At 36.5% G+C, this 17,138-nt stretch overlaps 1 protein-coding gene across 5 annotated transcripts in view; it reads left to right on the top strand.

The window, feature by feature from the left end:
- Nucleotides 1-14,588, top strand: part of RIMKLB (ribosomal modification protein rimK like family member B) — a 70,032-nt gene extending 55,444 nt beyond the window's left edge. For 4 of the 5 annotated variants that reach the window (XM_035028272.1, XM_035028277.1, XM_035028275.1 and 1 more), the window contains exons 6-7: nucleotides 3,195-10,639; nucleotides 14,409-14,588. In XM_035028272.1, coding sequence (XP_034884163.1) covers nucleotides 3,195-3,658 — 464 coding nt within the window. In that variant the 3' untranslated portion in view covers nucleotides 3,659-10,639; nucleotides 14,409-14,588. The remainder of the gene's footprint in view (nucleotides 1-3,194; nucleotides 10,640-14,408) is intronic. The other variant, XM_035028273.1, reaches the window with a different exon arrangement.
- The last annotated feature ends 2,550 nt before the right edge of the window (nucleotides 14,589-17,138 follow it).

The following is a 17,138-nucleotide window of genomic DNA, read 5'->3' as shown; positions in this document are numbered from 1 at the left end:
ATTTGTCATCTTTTTTGTTTAACATTTCTGACCAATAACCACTAAATGTCGGCTATAGAGCCCTCCTCCTCTAATCTCAATTGAACAGCCCAAAATGCCACCATTCAGTTTCTAAATTCTCCCCTGTTGAGAACCACCGCTTTAGAACCTCTGGTACAGTGTTAAGTAATGATTGTAAGTATCTAAGTTTCTGATTTTCTTTTTTTTAAGATTTTATTTATTTATTTGACAGACACAGCAAGAGAGGGAACACAAGCAGGGGGAGTGGGAGAGGGGGAAGCAGGCTTCCCATGGAGCAGGGAGCCCAGTGCGGGGCTCGATCCCAGAATCCTGGGATCGTGACCTGAGCCGAAGGCAGACGCTTAATGACTGAGCCACCCAGGTGCTCCTAAGTTTCTGATTTTCATTGAAATAGATTTAATTTGCTATTTAGAATACTTAAGTAACTGTTCTACTAGAGTTTTTAAGTAGGAATGATTGTCTAATTTTATCCAGTGTCTTTTGGAATTCTTGTATTGATAAGATCATTAGTGTGTTTTCCACCTTTAATTTCTTTGTGTAATGGATTATGTTGATAAATTTTAGATTTAAAACAGTTTTTGAACTACCCTTGCATTTCTAGAATAAACCTTTAAATAGGTATTAGCATACTTGTAAATTGGTATTCCTTTAGTATTTCATGTAAAATAGTTACATCTATTTTAATAATTAAAGATTGGTCTATAATGTTACTTTTTAAAATGACTTGATCAAGGTTATGTAACATTGGTTTTTATTCAGTGTATTGGGAAATTTTCAGTCTTTTCCTAGGGCATTCTACAGGTAAAGTTAACATCGGAATAAAGGATAGCTAAAGAAAACTCCACTTTGAAACCATCCTGTCCTGATTCTTTTTTTTTTTTTTTTTAAAGATTTTATTTATTTATTTGAGACAGAGAGAATGAGATACAGAGAGCATGAGAGGGAGGAGGGTCAGAGGGAGAAGCAGACTCCCTGCCGAGCAGGGAGCCGGATGCGGGACTCGATCCCAGGACTCCGGGATCATGACCTGAGCCGAAGGCAGTCGCTTAACCAACTGAGCCACCCAGGCACCCTGTCCTGATTCTTTTTGTAGAAGTAGCTCTTTTATCACCTTTCCAGTCTCTTCTGTAATAATAGTTGGCCTGTTTAATACAATTTCCTTCTTCTTGGATGAATGATGATTTCTCATTTGTTTAGAAATCAGCCATTTGTGGGGCGCCTGGGTGGCTCAGTTGTTACGTATCTGCCTTCAGCTCAGGTCATGATCCTGGGGTCCTAGGATCAAGTCCCACATCGGTCTCCCTGCTCGGCCGGGAGCCTGCTTCTCCCTCTCCCACTCCCCCTGCTTTTTTGTTCCTGCTCTCGCGGTCTCTCTCTCTGTCAAATAAGTAAAATCTTTAAAAAAAAAAAATAAATCAGCCATTTGTTTTAGGTTTCAGGCAGGCCTCAGTCTTCAGTTTCATGAGATGATTGCTTATGTTTATTTGAATCTCTTCTTTTGTCTGCAGTTCTTTCTTTGATATCATTCATAATTTTGTCAAAGTAGCACTTGGATTTTTTTTCTCCTCTATTTTTTCTTTTCTAGTCATTCAACTTTTTTTCTTTATTAAGTCTCTCTTAATTTCTTCTTAGTTTCTTTTTTTTAGAGTACTTAGTTTCTTTCTAATTTCAAAATAAGTTTTAGTATGAAGTGTTTTTACAGATGGTATTTATTTTCCTTTAATTTAGGGGATCAGTTTCTAAGTCCTTAATAACCTTTTGGTTACTTAAATCATTAATTCCTAATTTCTAATCTTCTTGGGTTATTGTCAGGGAATGTTGCCTGTAAAAAGTGTTTTATAAGTGTTTATAATTTGTTGGGACACCTCCGCTCTGTTGGCTGAGTGTCTGACTCTTTTTTTTTTTAGATTTTATTTATTTATGAGACAGGGGAGGAGGGTCAGAGGGAGAAGCAGATTCCCTGCCGAGCAGGGAGCCCAATGCGGGACTCGATCCCGGGACTCCAGCCAGGACCATGACCTGAGCTGAAGGCAGTCGCTTAACCAACTGAGCCACCCAGGCGCCCTGAGCGTCTGACTCTTGATTTTGGCTCAGGTCATGATCTCAGGGTTTTGAGATCTCACGCTGAGCTGAGCTTGGAGCCTACTTGGGATTCATTCTCTCCCTCCATCTGTCCCAACCCCCCACTTAACATGCTCTCTCTTTCTCTCTCTCTCTCTCTTTTTTTTAAAGATTTTATTTATTTATTCATGAGAGAGAGAGAGAGAGAAGCAGGGAGCCCGATGCGGGACTTGATCCCAGGACTTTGGGATCATGACCTGAGCCGAAGGCAGACGCTTAACCATCTGAGCCACTCAGGCGCCCTTTGTTTGGTTTGGGCAAACACGTGATTGTTTATTGTCAGTAAAGGAAAAATGGGTATGTGGGTATATACTATATTCAAGAGGTATAAAGCTATGAAGTGAAGTTTGTTTTTGCCTTTGTCCCTTATCTCTTTGCCCATCCCTTTAGTTTTCAGAAATTTTTTTGTTTGGTACAGTATATAGATAAACTTCGTCTTTCATACCAATCTGACCAGTTTCCACCTTTTCCATGGGAAATTTCAGTTTGTCTTTAGTGTAATTGCCAATACAATTCATGTTATTCCTTTATTCCAGTTTTATTTTGTGTTTGCTGTTTTGTAAGGTACCATTAATTCCATTTCCACCCCGGTTCCCAAACTCAGTCAATCTGGATGCTCATCCGCAGTTTTACATTCCATTAGTGGTTAATTTTTTCTTTCCATATGCTTAAATCAGACACTATTTCCTCCTATTATTTGAGAAGGTAACAGTTTTCCCTGATACTCTCAGTTTTCTACTCTCCTCTGCCTTCATAGAAATATGAGGTCTTAAGAATATTACCTTGACCCATATTATTCCAAGTAAAATAAGTTTCTGTGAAAGTTTATGCCATCTTCAGAAAAAGCATATTGAAAAAATACTAAGTTATTTCTTTGAATTGGACAGGGATTCTCTAATGAAGGAAACAGATTTCGGAAGTCACAGTTTTACACTAGAATGGCACATTTGTTATCACTGCTAATTTAAAAGACAATCAGCATTAGAGGCAAGTTTTAGTTTTACTCTAAAAATGTATCATTTTGGTAACTTATGTTGTTTCTTTTTTGCCAGGTGGTGTGGGGATGATGTGCTCCTTGAGTGAACAAGGGAAGCAGCTAGCTATCCAGGTGTCTAATATCCTGGGGATGGATGTGTGTGGCATTGACCTATTGATGAAAGATGACGGCTCCTTCTGTGTCTGCGAGGCCAATGCAAATGTAGGTTTCATCGCCTTTGATAAGGCTTGTAATCTAGATGTAGCTGGTATCATAGCGGACTATGCCGCCTCCCTCCTGCCCTCTGGCCGGCTCACCCGGCGTATGTCCCTGCTCTCCGTGGTGTCCACGGCCAGTGAGACTAGTGAGCCGGAGCTGGGTCCCCCAGCCAGCACTGCTGTCGACAACATGAGCGCAAGTTCCAGCTCTGTTGACAGCGACCCTGAAAGCACGGAGCGAGAGCTACTCACCAAGCTCCCAGGGGGCCTATTCAACATGAACCAGCTGATAGCCAATGAAATCAAACTCCTGGTGGAGTGACTCCACCGGTAAATAATTAACCAACAAAACCTTGTAAAACTCACTTTCTTTTTCTTCTTTTTTTTCTTTCTTTCTTTCTTTTTTTTTAAACCAACTTGCAATGCTGTTCATGGAAGGGTACTCAGGAAGATGAGAGAAAATTGAGTAGAATTAGGAGAGAAGAAAGGGGAGATAGACTCAACCTCTGCTATTAAGATGTTACTGACTTTCATTTACAGATACTACAGATAGAATGGCAGAAGAGGTGAGATACAGAAAAATGTCAGGCTCTTCTGTAACCCTTTAAAATTACTCAATGTGTATGCTCTCAGGTCATGAAGAACACACAACTTTTTCTTCATGGCCCCTTGCTTTTGCTTTTGTACAGTTGCTACAAATTTTGTTGTAGCGTTACTTCACATCGCATTGCAGAGATTTGTAATGAGAGGAAAACATCTACCTAAATTATAGGAATTTTTACATACAAATCTGAAAATTCTGCCTTTACCATATTAACTAGCAACTTTATGTTCATAGTTTATGAAGTCTTGAGGAACTCTTTTACTGGGATTTATTATTTCTGTTTTTTGGTTTTCCTTTAATTTGGGTGGGAGGGCAACATTAGTATGACCCAATAAAGGTTTCTTAATGACAGAATTGGCATTTTCGTATGATGAAAGGGAAGTGAACAGTATTGCAATGTCTGGTACACAAAATGACATTTACTCCAATGTAGATAAAATTACACTAGTTTAAAATATGTGCATTGACTTGTATATGTTAGTGTTTTAATCTTTTTTGAAAGATACATGCTCTGTTAATGTTGCAATTTTTTTTTAATACATGCTAGTCTAACATTCCCTGATCTATGCCTGCATCTTTAACAATGGCCAAAGTGAAGAAAGTGCTACCTTTTTGTTAACAAGACACTGACTTGAAACATGTGCATTTAAAGCCTTTTCCTTTTTCCTTTTTTCTTTTGGTGGTTGGGCATTTAAAGTATAAGGACAAGGGAAAATATTTTTGGGGGGCAAATCAAGGGCCTATAAGTTCTTAAGTATAAAGCTGAAGTGATTTTATAATACCAGCATTATATATTTGCATTTTTCACATTTTAGGAGGGAGTATATATATGTGTGTGTGTGTGCACGCATGCATGTGTATGTGTTTTGCTTTTTGTTTACACCAACCAATCAAAAAGGATAGATTCTAGAAAATGGAGCATGATGGGGAAACACAGTTTTTACTTTAAATAACAGAAATAACTACACTGGGGTAGAGGTACTCACTAAAGACTTAAAGAGAATAGATGCTTCTAAGGCCTTTTAATGTATATGTATGTTGTTTGGTTTTTTTCTTTGGTTCTAGACTGTTCAGTGTATGATTTATTTAAGGCTACATGCTTTTCTATGCTTCTGGCTGTGCATTTTCTCCTATTACACATAGGTTTTAGGGTGGGGTGGACTGGACATTTTTGTCTGGAGACTTATTTTGCAGTATTAAGTCTCTTATAGCCCAACTCTGAAGCCTTCAATACTGTCCACTCTTTATATTCCTTTATTTTCTGAATTTATAAAAGCCCCAAAATGGCATATAACACGAGCCTTTAAAACATGGGTAAATCTATTTGAATAATGGGTTTGGAAGGTGTGTTAAGAAATGGAGATGCTCCAGAACTCAACGTAATTTTTTTAAACAGCAAGTTCCATCTCACTACAATCCTCTGAAGCTTTTACCTGAGTCCTTTCTTGCCTCTCCAGTGCTTTTTTTCCTTCAGATGGACCTTAAACATAATTTCTCGGACACTACTAGAGAGACTTCAAGGCAATAATAAAAGATCAGTATTAACCAGCTCTAACAGAGGTTTGATCATGCTTGTACAGTTTTTTCCCCCATTTTAAAAAGGAATGTAATAAAATTTGTTCTTTTCCATAGAATTAAATAATATTGAAATTGAGTGAAAGGTTGATTGTTGGCAAATAGAATAGTACTTCTGATCTGTGCAGTGTCTCATTTCAACTCAGAAAAAAGATGATAATAAGAGGATTTTCTAATTTATTTTAAGATATTCTAATCTCATATAAAAGAATTTGCATAGGGTTATTGTGGGCCTTACATATGTCTATAAGTACCTCTGACTCATTAACAGAAAGAAATACTTGGTGGTACTTTCACTGAATGACCATAGGAGGATGCATATTTGGGATAGAGAAATAAATGAGGGAGAAAGAAGTGCTTAATTAAGTTATTCATATGATTGTGTAGAGAGCATCTGGTTGTCACATAAATTATGATACATTAAATACTTACATATCACATGTATATAGATTTATGAATTTTAAAACATAAATAGAACACCCTCTCTACTTGATGAAAAACTCAGGGTTTGTTGCTGGGTGGGATAAGGTGTCAGGAAAAATGTAGATAGCCTTTAAAACTATTTTACCAAACTAACCAAATATAAGAATTATGTGAGATTATTTCACTTTTAGTTTTATTCACTACTGATCAATCTTTTTTGCAATCACACTATATTAAAACATAGCTTTACCAACCTATTTCTGGATTTATACACTCACATGTTAGAATAAAGAGGTTAGGAATGATCATCTTAGCGTTTAAAAACATGAATATCTTCTTGAACTCCCTCAAAAATTAAGGTAAAGAATATGATCAAATCATTCTGGAAGAACCCAGATGAAACACCCCAGATATATAAGTGAAACTTAAATATATTTTCATATTGTTTAATAACTTTTGTATAATCTTCATTGCTATTATGAGAGCTAAAAATGTATTTATCAAATATGTGTAATTCTTATCATGCCCAAATCTGAACTATTGTAAAATTGTGTATTGTTAAAATTGTAATTCTTAATTGTATTTTAAAAGTAATTCTTTCTGATATTGTTTTTATGTTACCTCTGATGAAAACTGGACTACACATACACACACACACACCGCCACACACACCCCCATGAACTATTCCATTTAAAATTTTTAATAGTTTTTTCTTTTTTTTGGTGCCTAATAATTGATTGGTCATTTCTGCTGGCTTTTCCTTCACTGAACTTTGAAATCTTTCTGTATATGCTATCAATAAGAAAATATGCTGGAACGTTAGAAAAATCCACCAAGAGACTTGGCTTTCATCAAGCACTTTATCAGACTTTTGAGAAGGTATCGAAGGCATTGAAAGAATTGACTTTAAAAATCATCTCTTTTTCTCAAGAAGAAAACAATGGAAAAACAAATTCTCTTCATTCAGTGAATCCCCAGTTTGGGGTCTGGGGAGTGTAGAGACATTGTGAAATCAAATCTTGTGTTACATTTTTCTCCTGGCTCACTCTTTTTGAGAAGGTTTATGGGCTATATGGCTGGTGAGACACGATCCCCTCCTAAGAAAATGTAGGTGCTCAGACAGGTAACCTCTGCTGCTACTGTTTTTATTTGTTTGTTTGTTTGTTTAATTTCATTTAAAATTTGTTTTTGTTGTACTAGGATATTTTTAAATGTAATATATTGCAGGATTTATAACCAGGTTCACTGCTTGCTTTCTTTTTTTTTTTCTTAAAAAAAAAAACAAAGTTTCATTTAAGATACATTTAGGCGCCTTTGAAGCTTGGATTTTGGAATGTTTCAGTAGTGGACAGAAATCTGCTGTTGGAATCTTCTAGTCTTCCAGGTTTAATTTGAAATGTTTTTAGTTTTGTTTTGGATTTTTGTGTGGTATTTTATTTCCTTTATATCAGTGCCCTTTTGCCATGCTGTTTTGGGGTGGCTGCCTAACTCTAGTGAAAATTCTTTCTATATTAACGGAAGTTTGGTGTTTTAAATTCCTTAATGTTTTGCATTTTTTAAAACTGTTTTTAAAGAAATATTCTAACTGCTTGCACTGTTACTGTTCTTTGCCAGCCTTTTCAGGAGCCAAAAAAACAAAAACAAACAAACAAAAAAATACCCAGAGAAAAAACTTTCCTTCTTCCCCCTTCCTGATGATGAGTGAGAAGTATTGAGAACTTTCGGGGTCAGTGCCCTTCTAAACTCCCCTTCCCCCAATAATGCAGCTGTATAATGAATGGTAAATGCAGCGGTTTGGATTCAGGCACAGCCCCAGCCTGCTTGCAGGTAATTTGACTCTCCTTTCTTTCCATCGCAAGGCTAACTTTACTTTCCTTTTAAAAATTTTTCTTTCTTTATGTACTTAAAGGCAACCATGGGTTTGTAAAAACTCTTGATTAGAAAATAACGCTTAAGTATATCTAACAAATAATTTGATTAAAGAAGAACTTTTGGGGGTAAAGTTTGAATTGGTTGGGATGAACTCAGGACTTTCTTTGGGGATTTACTTTAGCCATTTAGATAACTCCATTCCTTGCATATATGTCTATAATTAAGTATTTCAGAGTGTGACTTTTTTGGCTTTGTTTTTGTTTTGGGTTTGTTTGTTTCTTCCATTGTGCTACTCTGGCTTAAGCTTTTTCAGGGTTTGGTGTTCCGAATACACAGTGAGCTCACAGTATAAAGACATCAATTAGGAGTTGACAGGTATGGAAAACTAGAGTTTTGAAAAGGTAAAATTAGGCTCTAGGTTATATATATGGTAAAAACTCACCATAGTGTTGAGTTGATCTTAGTGCTTCTCTTTCTGTGACGTCATTATAAAGGTGAAAAGGAATGATGAGACAAAGAAAATAGAAAGCATTTCAGTTATTTTAGGAACAGTGTGATTTCAGAACTAATCATTTTAGCATTTCTAAGACACTAGTTCTAACAAAGAGATAGATGTGAACAGTTTCAGGTTATCATAATGGTTCAAATATTTAAAAAATTTACAGGTTTGAGCAGTTTGGAGGGCATTTCTGAAGCACAAATCATTAAGCCCATTAACCAAGGGCTTAGTGGCAGGAATAGGAATGCAACTTGTCCATTTTAATATAGCCTTTCCGTTAATGTAGTATACCTTTCTCTGTATACCCCAGTCCCTTGCCCTTTCCTCCTTTCTCCTGTCATTCCTAGAGTTTTAGTTCTGATATGAGTTGTTATCATTGGGAAGATAATCCTCTTTCTCTTAGGTAGAATTTTAGTGACAGTGGTCAGGACCTTTTCAAGATAGATTTCTGCACAATTTTATTCTGTGACTTTAGATGTCCTATCTGAAGAGGTTTTAAGTTCACTAGTTAGCTAATAGGATATCGTGGCTTATAATGCATTCTACAGCTGAAGGCATAAAATAAATCATTAACCTGTTTTGTGCTTCAATTCACTTATGTAAGATAGGGCCATTTGTCCCCTAAACGTCTTAAGACAAAATTATGTATGTGTTGAAGTAAAATTTACTAACAGAGGAATCCCAGCTGCCTCCTGAAGGAATTAATGAATAGATACTAAAAAAGGCTTGTACCAGAGAACCTTGTTCTCTTGCTAAGAATGGCCAGCATTAGAATGTGTGGACTATGTGATTGCATGGGACATAGAGAATTTTAACAGTCCCCATTCTGCTATCCCCATGAAGATCATGGACTTGTTAAGAATGATCTTGCTTTCAGATTTCACCATATTCAAACTTATTAGCTGGGCCTTATATAGCATATATACCTGGCTGCTATTGTGGGGTTTGGGAACATGAGGGGTGGGGTGAATTGTTGTTGTTTTAGGTTTCAGTCAGACAGACATCACTGTGCCCCAGTTCCCAGAAGCACAGCAGGCCTCTAGGAGCATCCGTGGGAACGGCGCAGTCCTGACATCACCAACTCTCCTGCTCAGGCTCATCCCACATACAGAGGTCAAAGGGGGTGGGGTTTGAGATCGGGGGAAGGAATGAGAAAGTAGAAACAATGTCACTGCAGTGCCACTGTTGACTAGCCTTTGGTGCTTAATGTCAATGTTTGTTTTATGTTGGCAAAACTACCTGTTTTGGGGTACAGGTAGTGGGAGGGTGGAACAAAAACAAGCCATTACTATTATTACTAGTTCATTAGTGGATACTGTTCTTTAGTAGCTAATACAGAATAAACTTGAAACCTAGACCTTCAGTGACAAAGAGAATGGGAATAGAAATGAATCTCAGGACACAAAACATTTATGTTGTGTTAGTTTCCAGTTTTACAACTGCTATTACATTTGTCCCTCTGTCTCCCTTTTCAACCCTAGTTTTTTTGTGTATGTATACAGTTTGAGGAAGTGTGCATTTGTGATCAGTCCTTTTAAAAAGGACTCGGTGACTTTATTACTCTTGCACAAAGATATACCCAATGCTTATATGGGCATACAAATGCTACCCTATTTTAAATATAGGTGGCGTATGTGTTCGTGTTTTAATGTATTCAGAGCCATTGGGCAATAAGCAGTCCAGAACATTGAAAACTCATGCAGGTAAAGCACCTAACACCTTTAGTTTCTAGAATTACTATTAAAAATTCCTTTATTGCTGCATCTTCCACAATTCTTTAATAGTCTCTGAACTTAAAATTTGCAGGAGTTGTGGACTACCTCATTAAAATTTTAAATTGCACACTTATTCATAAATTGTAGGGATAGGTGAAAAAGGATAATATAACAAAAGAAATGGTTCCTTGAGATGGCAACTGCTGAGTGTCTAAATGTTTCCAGTTATTCCAGTTAAAAAAAAAAAATTTCCAGCTTAGCATGAATATTGATCATACATTACATTATTTGATTTTCTGTGATTGGGATTTTTGTTGTTTTGACTTTGGTGGGGAGGTCTTGGGGAATCAGTGAGGAAGCTCATACACATGTGAAAGTATGAAATGTTAAAGGAATTTTTCCATTTAATCTGAATAGTAAGCAAGAACTTTTTCTATATACCCTTCTGCTGCAGCAGAGAGATAAACTGGTAGGTGGCAGCAGAAGAAGGAATTCTTCAGATTGATGGCTACTGAAAGAATCTACATAGAAGAGATAGAGCATAACATATCAAGTGAAGCAAAGGGGGCAGAAAATGGAAACAGGACTAAAATGTTTGGATTTTGACTCTAAATGGTAAGTTATTTTCAACTAAGAATGTGTTATCAGTCTAGTGGTATTATATGCCATTGTGGTATGAATTCATAAATGGCTCTGTAGGTCCTTGCCTTGGGATGAATTTGGCCTAACTAGGGTACTATCATTTTTACTTTGGGGGGGGGGGAAATATTAGCATTATGTAAAATTCGGGATCTTTCCCCAGTATATTGTTACATACGAACCTTTTTCCAGCTTTATAGAGGTATAATTGACAATTGTAAGATATTTAAAGTGTGCAACATGATGATTTGATAGGTGTATACATTATAAAAGAATCCTCCCCCATCAAGTTGTTATTTCACATCCAATATGTGAACCTCAATGATGGCAAAAATTATGCCTCTTACAATAAATAAGATTTTTATTTTATTTTTATTTTTATTTTTTTAAAGATTTTATTTATTTATTTGAGACAGAATGAGAGACAGAGAGCATGAGAGGGAGGAGGGTCAGAGGGAGAAGCAGACTCCCTGCCGAGCAGCGAGCCCGATGCGGGACTCGATCCCGGGACTCCAGGATCATGACCTGAGCCGAAGGCAGTCGCTTAACCAACTGAGCCACCCAGGCGCCCCAATAAATAAGATTTTTAAAAATCTGCAAGATAAATGAAATATACATTGTTTAACCATTTTGTAAAAAATAAAGTGTCTTTTTCAGTGGCAGCACTGGGGAGATAGCAACAAAAGTAGGTAATTTGGAAAACTTACTGGGTGAAAATGATTTTTTCTTCAACTAGTTATGTCTTACCTATCTGGTCCCATTTCCTTGTCATTGTGTCTGCTCATCAGTTCCACTCTGTTCACCTTTCTTTGTTGCTTTTCTGTCTCTGCTCTTATTTCTTCCATTTTCTTTAGTTGTGTTTTTTCCTCCCTGTCTTTGTATCTCTTCCTCCTCTTGGTCTCTCTCTGTGCCTGTCTCATTCATTCCCTCAGAATTTTACTTTTCCAGTATTGCCATTTTTCATCTCTGCTCCCTTTTTTTCTATATGTGTGTATCCTCCCCCTTTTTTGCGTTATCTATGTCTGTATCTTTCAGAGTAAACAGCTTTATTTTCTTTGCATCGGCAACTGCCTTAAGATGTTTTAATCAGAGTATCAACATTGTGATTACTTTTTTAGAATTTAGAGAGGCTATATAGAAGAAATTGGGATTTTTAAGTCCCTGGTAAGATTAAATTTCAGCATTGAAATTTATAGTAAGATGCAGATCCTTTTATTCATTCACCCACAAGTTTATTTTAACTATAGTGTCTTTATTGTTGTTAAAACAAGCTGTTTTAAGATCACTTGGACAGAAAGAAAAGTCCTGTCATTCTTAATTTCATCTAGCCTTCAAATTGATTCGGATTTTTTCAAGTTTTGAAATCAGAAAAAGCACTTATTATTTTATAGACATTTACTAGAGAATAAATTTTTTATTGAGATATAATTGACATACACTCTAAGCTTTAGATGTACAACACAATGATTTAATATTTATATACATTGGGAAATGATCGCCATTGTAAGTCTAGGTAACATGCATCCCTATACGTAATTACAGATTTTTTTTTTTTTTTTAAGATTTTATTCATTCGAGACACACAGATACAGAGAGAGAGAGCATGAGCAGGGAGAGAGGGAGAGGGAGAAGCAGGCTCCCCGCTGAGCCAGGAGCCCAATGTGGGACTCGATCCCAGGACGCTGGGATCATGACCTGAGCCAAAGGTAGACGCTTACCCATCTGAGCCACCCAGGCACCCCAGAATTTTTTTTCTTGTGATGAGGACTTTAAAGATCTACTCTCAACAACTTTTAAATATGCAGTACAGCATTACGATTTAGGTATTTGTAACTGGAGAGAAAATAAATCTTCAGTCTTCCAGATAAAAGTTAAAAGTGAGATAATATGTCTTTTTTTCTAGGATATACATGTAAACATTTTAGAAGTGTTAATTAGCTTCATTAAAGTAGCACACAAATAATTGTTTTCAAATTTTATAGATGGTGAAAACAGGATATCCAGAGGAGAAATTATTTAAAGAAAAGGAGTCCTGTTTCCTATTAATAGATGTAGTAACAGATTGAACTACCTCATACAAGTGCCTGCCATAGAAGTTCAGAATTTTTAAGCTGGAAAGCTTAAAGGCTATATTATTATAATCTTGAATATGCTAGTAAGGAAACTAAGGTTCACAGAAGTTAGTAACTTTCCCAAGATAACAGAGCCAGAGCAAGGGCCCAAGTCTCCTATCTGCTAATAAAGTGCTCATTGCATTATATATCATGTATCTTTCTAAATCTGTTGTAGTAACTGAAGAAATGAAATGCTCTGTAATGAGAGCTGTGGTATACCAATAAAAAGTTACCACTATTTGTGCTTGTGGTTATCTCATATGGTGGGAAGTCTGTTCAAATAAAGATATTAAGGCAAACTGTGGGTGACTATTTTAGATGGCTTATATGTAAAATTAATGAGTACATCATTTACAGGGTTTGGTAATGAAAAGGTGTCCCCTGTTAAGACACAAAGAAGCCTTTTGGTTCTTTGTAATTTCTGGTTAATGGAGAAGAGGAATGGATTCCTTAGATCTAGTATAGCATGGATGAATAGTAACATGAAGCTAGAATAACTGATACCATTGACTAAATATGCAGTATTCTTTTCTTTTTTCTTTTTTTCTTTTTTTTTTATTTTTAAAGATTTTATTTATTTATTTGAGAGAGAGAATGAGATAGAGAGAGCATGAGAGGGAGGAGGGTCAGAGGGAGAAGCAGACTCCCTGCTGAGCAGGGAGCCCGATGCGGGACTCGATCCCGGGACTCCAGGATCATGACCTGAGCCAAAGGCAGTCGCTTAACCAACTGAGCCACCCAGGCGCCCTTCTTTTCTTTTTAAAAAAAAAAAAAGTGTAAAAAAAAATTGTAAAAGGAACTTACCTTCTATTAAAAAATATTTATCCTAATGCCAAATGACATTATGTATCCCAGTGTGGAACACAAGACTACACAGCCTAAGTTAATATGGTTAGAATTTCTAAATCTTTTTGAACAGTTTTGTCTTTATCACGAAAATTTTCATATAGTTCATATAGAGATGACAGTGCTTTAGAACTGAAAGAAGATGACCAACTTGAATTTTAATCTGAACAAAAATATATTGTTTATTGGATAACTTACTGAAAATGTAACCTAGGGATGGCCTGGCTGGCTCGGTTGGTAGAGCGTGTGATTCTTGATCTCAGGGTTGTGAGTTCAAGCCGCACATTGGGCATGGAGCCTACTTAAAATAAAAATTAAAAAAAAAAAAATGTAACCTAGGGTAATAATAGGGTAAGAACATAACATTTAAATTTAATTTTGTTTGTTCAGGTATTTTGGTATAATTTTATGTTTTATTTTGTGCGATGTTCAAGAATTATTTTTGCCTCAGGGTTTTCCTCTTGGTACAGTTTTTCTGACTAAAATCAACACTTGTCTATATTAATAGGATTGTAAAGGGATAATATTGCTGATACATCTTTATATGTCAGAATAACAGACCGTACCTTAGTATACTTAGTATACCTTTTTCAGATGAGATCACAAAGTTAAAGTGTGGTAATCACAAAAAAAACGATTGTAAATTTCTTTGGTAATCTAGACAGTTTGTAGTATTTTATTGTCACAACTTAATTTTCAATATTCTCTTTTTCTTTTTTCTCATCTTAATTACAAAGACTGTTTAAATCTGATTTAAGTGAGCTGTATGTGTTTTTCCCCTCTAGGTTCTTTTGAAGTAACCAGTGATCCTTTTTGCTTATTACTTCATTCACAGAATGGACGAAGATAGATTTGACTGTTTTTTGAAATGGAGGATAGAAATACCCAGAACAAGGAAGCAGTAGCTCTAACCTGTTTGATTCAATGTGTTTTCTAAAATAAAAACACCAGAACTGGGAATAAAATAGTATGGAGTGTGATTTGTTCTTTTGGCAGTTATTCCTGCCCGCTCCATCTTATATGAATTCACTTCAGTCTGCATGGCTAGACTTGAAGTCTAGCTCCACATGTGTCATTCTCTTTATTCTTTCCTTTTCTTCACTTTGCAAACTCCACTGATTTTTCTATAATATGTTTTGAAATGATTACTTCTCCTCTTAGTACATAGGCACTAAAATATGTATCATTTTACATGTAAATATGTATTACATGGATTTAGCCCTGCCCTTTTCCGTCCCACTTTATCTGTCCATGCTAAATAATGGTTTCTGTGTTTTTTTAATCTCTGAAGAAATGCAGCTTTTTTCTCTTTCCCTCTGACAACACCCTGGCATACACTCATCACAGCATCACTCACTATGTTTTAATCTTCTTGTAGCTAGAGACCATGTCTGACCCAATATATTTGGACTATAGAAGATCTGATACCTATATGTGTATACAGAGGCAGCCCTAGTACTTAGGACAGAAAATACTGATATTCTTGGTAGTCAGATATTGATACAAATTCTAATTCCATTATTTAACTGGTTACATGGACTTTGGACAAATCACCCTCTTCAAGCCATAGGAGAGTATTTGTAAAAAATGGAAATAATTGTACCTACTTTACTAGATTAAAGTGTAAGTATAACTTTGCTATAATACATGTATAGTCCTTAACACATGTTTGAATAATAAATACTGATCTTTAATTATGTAAATCTTGGTTATTGATATCTTATTCAAGAGCTGCTAAATCTTTTCATCTCAGAATTGAAGTACATATGATTTTCTTTATTGATTACTTTTTGGTGTTCTTACTTAAGCCCCTTTCATAAGATTTTGTGGTTGGAACATAGTGTGTATGCATGTATGTGCATGTGCACATTTGTGGCATTTCTCCTAGACTAATTATTCCTTGTCTCCACACTTCATTGACTAAGGAATTTTATATAAGAAACCTTTTATTTCATACTTTCTCCAATTTTTCCCTATCAGCTCATAACAAAAATACTTTTTCTTATAAATCAGGAGAATTAAACAAGTGAGGAATATGCACACCATGCACCATAAGGAATAATTTAGGATAGTGTGACTTGTTTCCTAAAAATGATTTAATGTGACTTAACAGAGATGTATTAAATCAAACGGTAGAGAAGCCAAAATAAAGGGCAAAGATAGGTTGAAACAAGGATTAAAATCATGCAAATACATACTATCAGGTCTTTACATTTGCTTAGAGGTGGAACAAAATCGGCAAAGAGTGGAATAAGAAAATTACGGGAGGAGGGGGCTGCATGGCTTAGTCAGTTGGGCGCCCGACTCTTGATTTTGGCTCAGGGTTGTGAGATTGAGCTCTACTTGCGTGCTCACTCTCTCTTGCTCTCTAAAATAATGTTAAAGATAATTAGAAGATTCTTAGTAACCTTAAGATAGAAGCAAATTTATTGCACAGGAGAGGCAATATGTTCTGATCTTGAGATATCCCACAATGTAGATCAGTACTGTGACACTAAAATATAATCCATTAAAGCCAGCACAGTAAGAAACCCTCCTGATGGTCTAATCTGATTCAGTCATAAAATTTTAAATTTTCTTGGTGACCTACAACCACCTATAAGATAACTCCTTAAAAATATTTTTTAAAAATCTTAGCTCAGGGGAGCCTGGGTGGCTCAGTCAGTTATGCGTCTTTCTTCAGCTCAGGGTTGTGGGATCCAGCCCCCTGTTGGGCTCTGTGCTTGAGTCTGAGATTTTCTCCCTGTCTCTTGGCCCCTCCCCCCACTCTCACTTGCTCCCCCACTGTCTCTCTGAAATAAATAAATGCAATCTTAAATTTTTTATTTTTTAAAAGATTTATCAGAGAGAGAGAGCACACAAGCAGGGAGAGCTGCAGGCAGAGGGAGAAGTAGGCTCCCCGTTGAGCAGGGAGCCCGATGCAGGACTCGATCCCAGGATCCCGGGATCATAACCTGAGCCAAAGGCAGACGCTTAACTGACCGAGCCACCCAAGTGTCCCAAGTAAATACAATCTTTAAAAAAGTTTATTGTTTAAAGCATCCATGCTAGTGTTACTTTGGAACCTCCGACAGGCAGACATTAAGATGGAGTTAGATGAGCTAGAGGTGTTTGAAGAAGATGGCAGTGAAGGGTACAAGGGAGAGGGAACAGTAGCCAGGAAAAAGCATAGGACACCTATGACAGAAGAAAATTGAATGGAAAGAGCATCAGACCTAAGCTGTCCTGAGAAAGTCTCTGGCCAACCTGATAGAGGAATGTTAGAGCAGATTACCCATTATGGCAGTGCAGCATTGGACAGAAGTGGCCTGGCTAGTATGCTAGGAGCAGCTTGAGGAGAAATGGGCCTCCACACAAATGCTGTGACATAAGGAGTTGGAGCTGGGGGCTGCTTGCCTCATACCCTACCCCCCAGCTTTACTGAGATACAATTGAAATGTAATACTGTATCAGTTTAAGGTATTAGCAATTATTTGCAATGTGTATATACTGCAGAATTACTACAATGGGTTTAG

This window comes from Mirounga leonina, unplaced genomic scaffold (genome assembly GCF_011800145.1).
Source record: "Mirounga leonina isolate KUSES-001 unplaced genomic scaffold, KU_Mleo_1.0 Mir_201, whole genome shotgun sequence".
Classification (NCBI taxonomy): domain Eukaryota; kingdom Metazoa; phylum Chordata; class Mammalia; order Carnivora; family Phocidae; genus Mirounga; species Mirounga leonina.
Note: the sequence above shows the minus strand (reverse complement) of the source record. Positions and strands in the feature narration are given on the sequence as shown.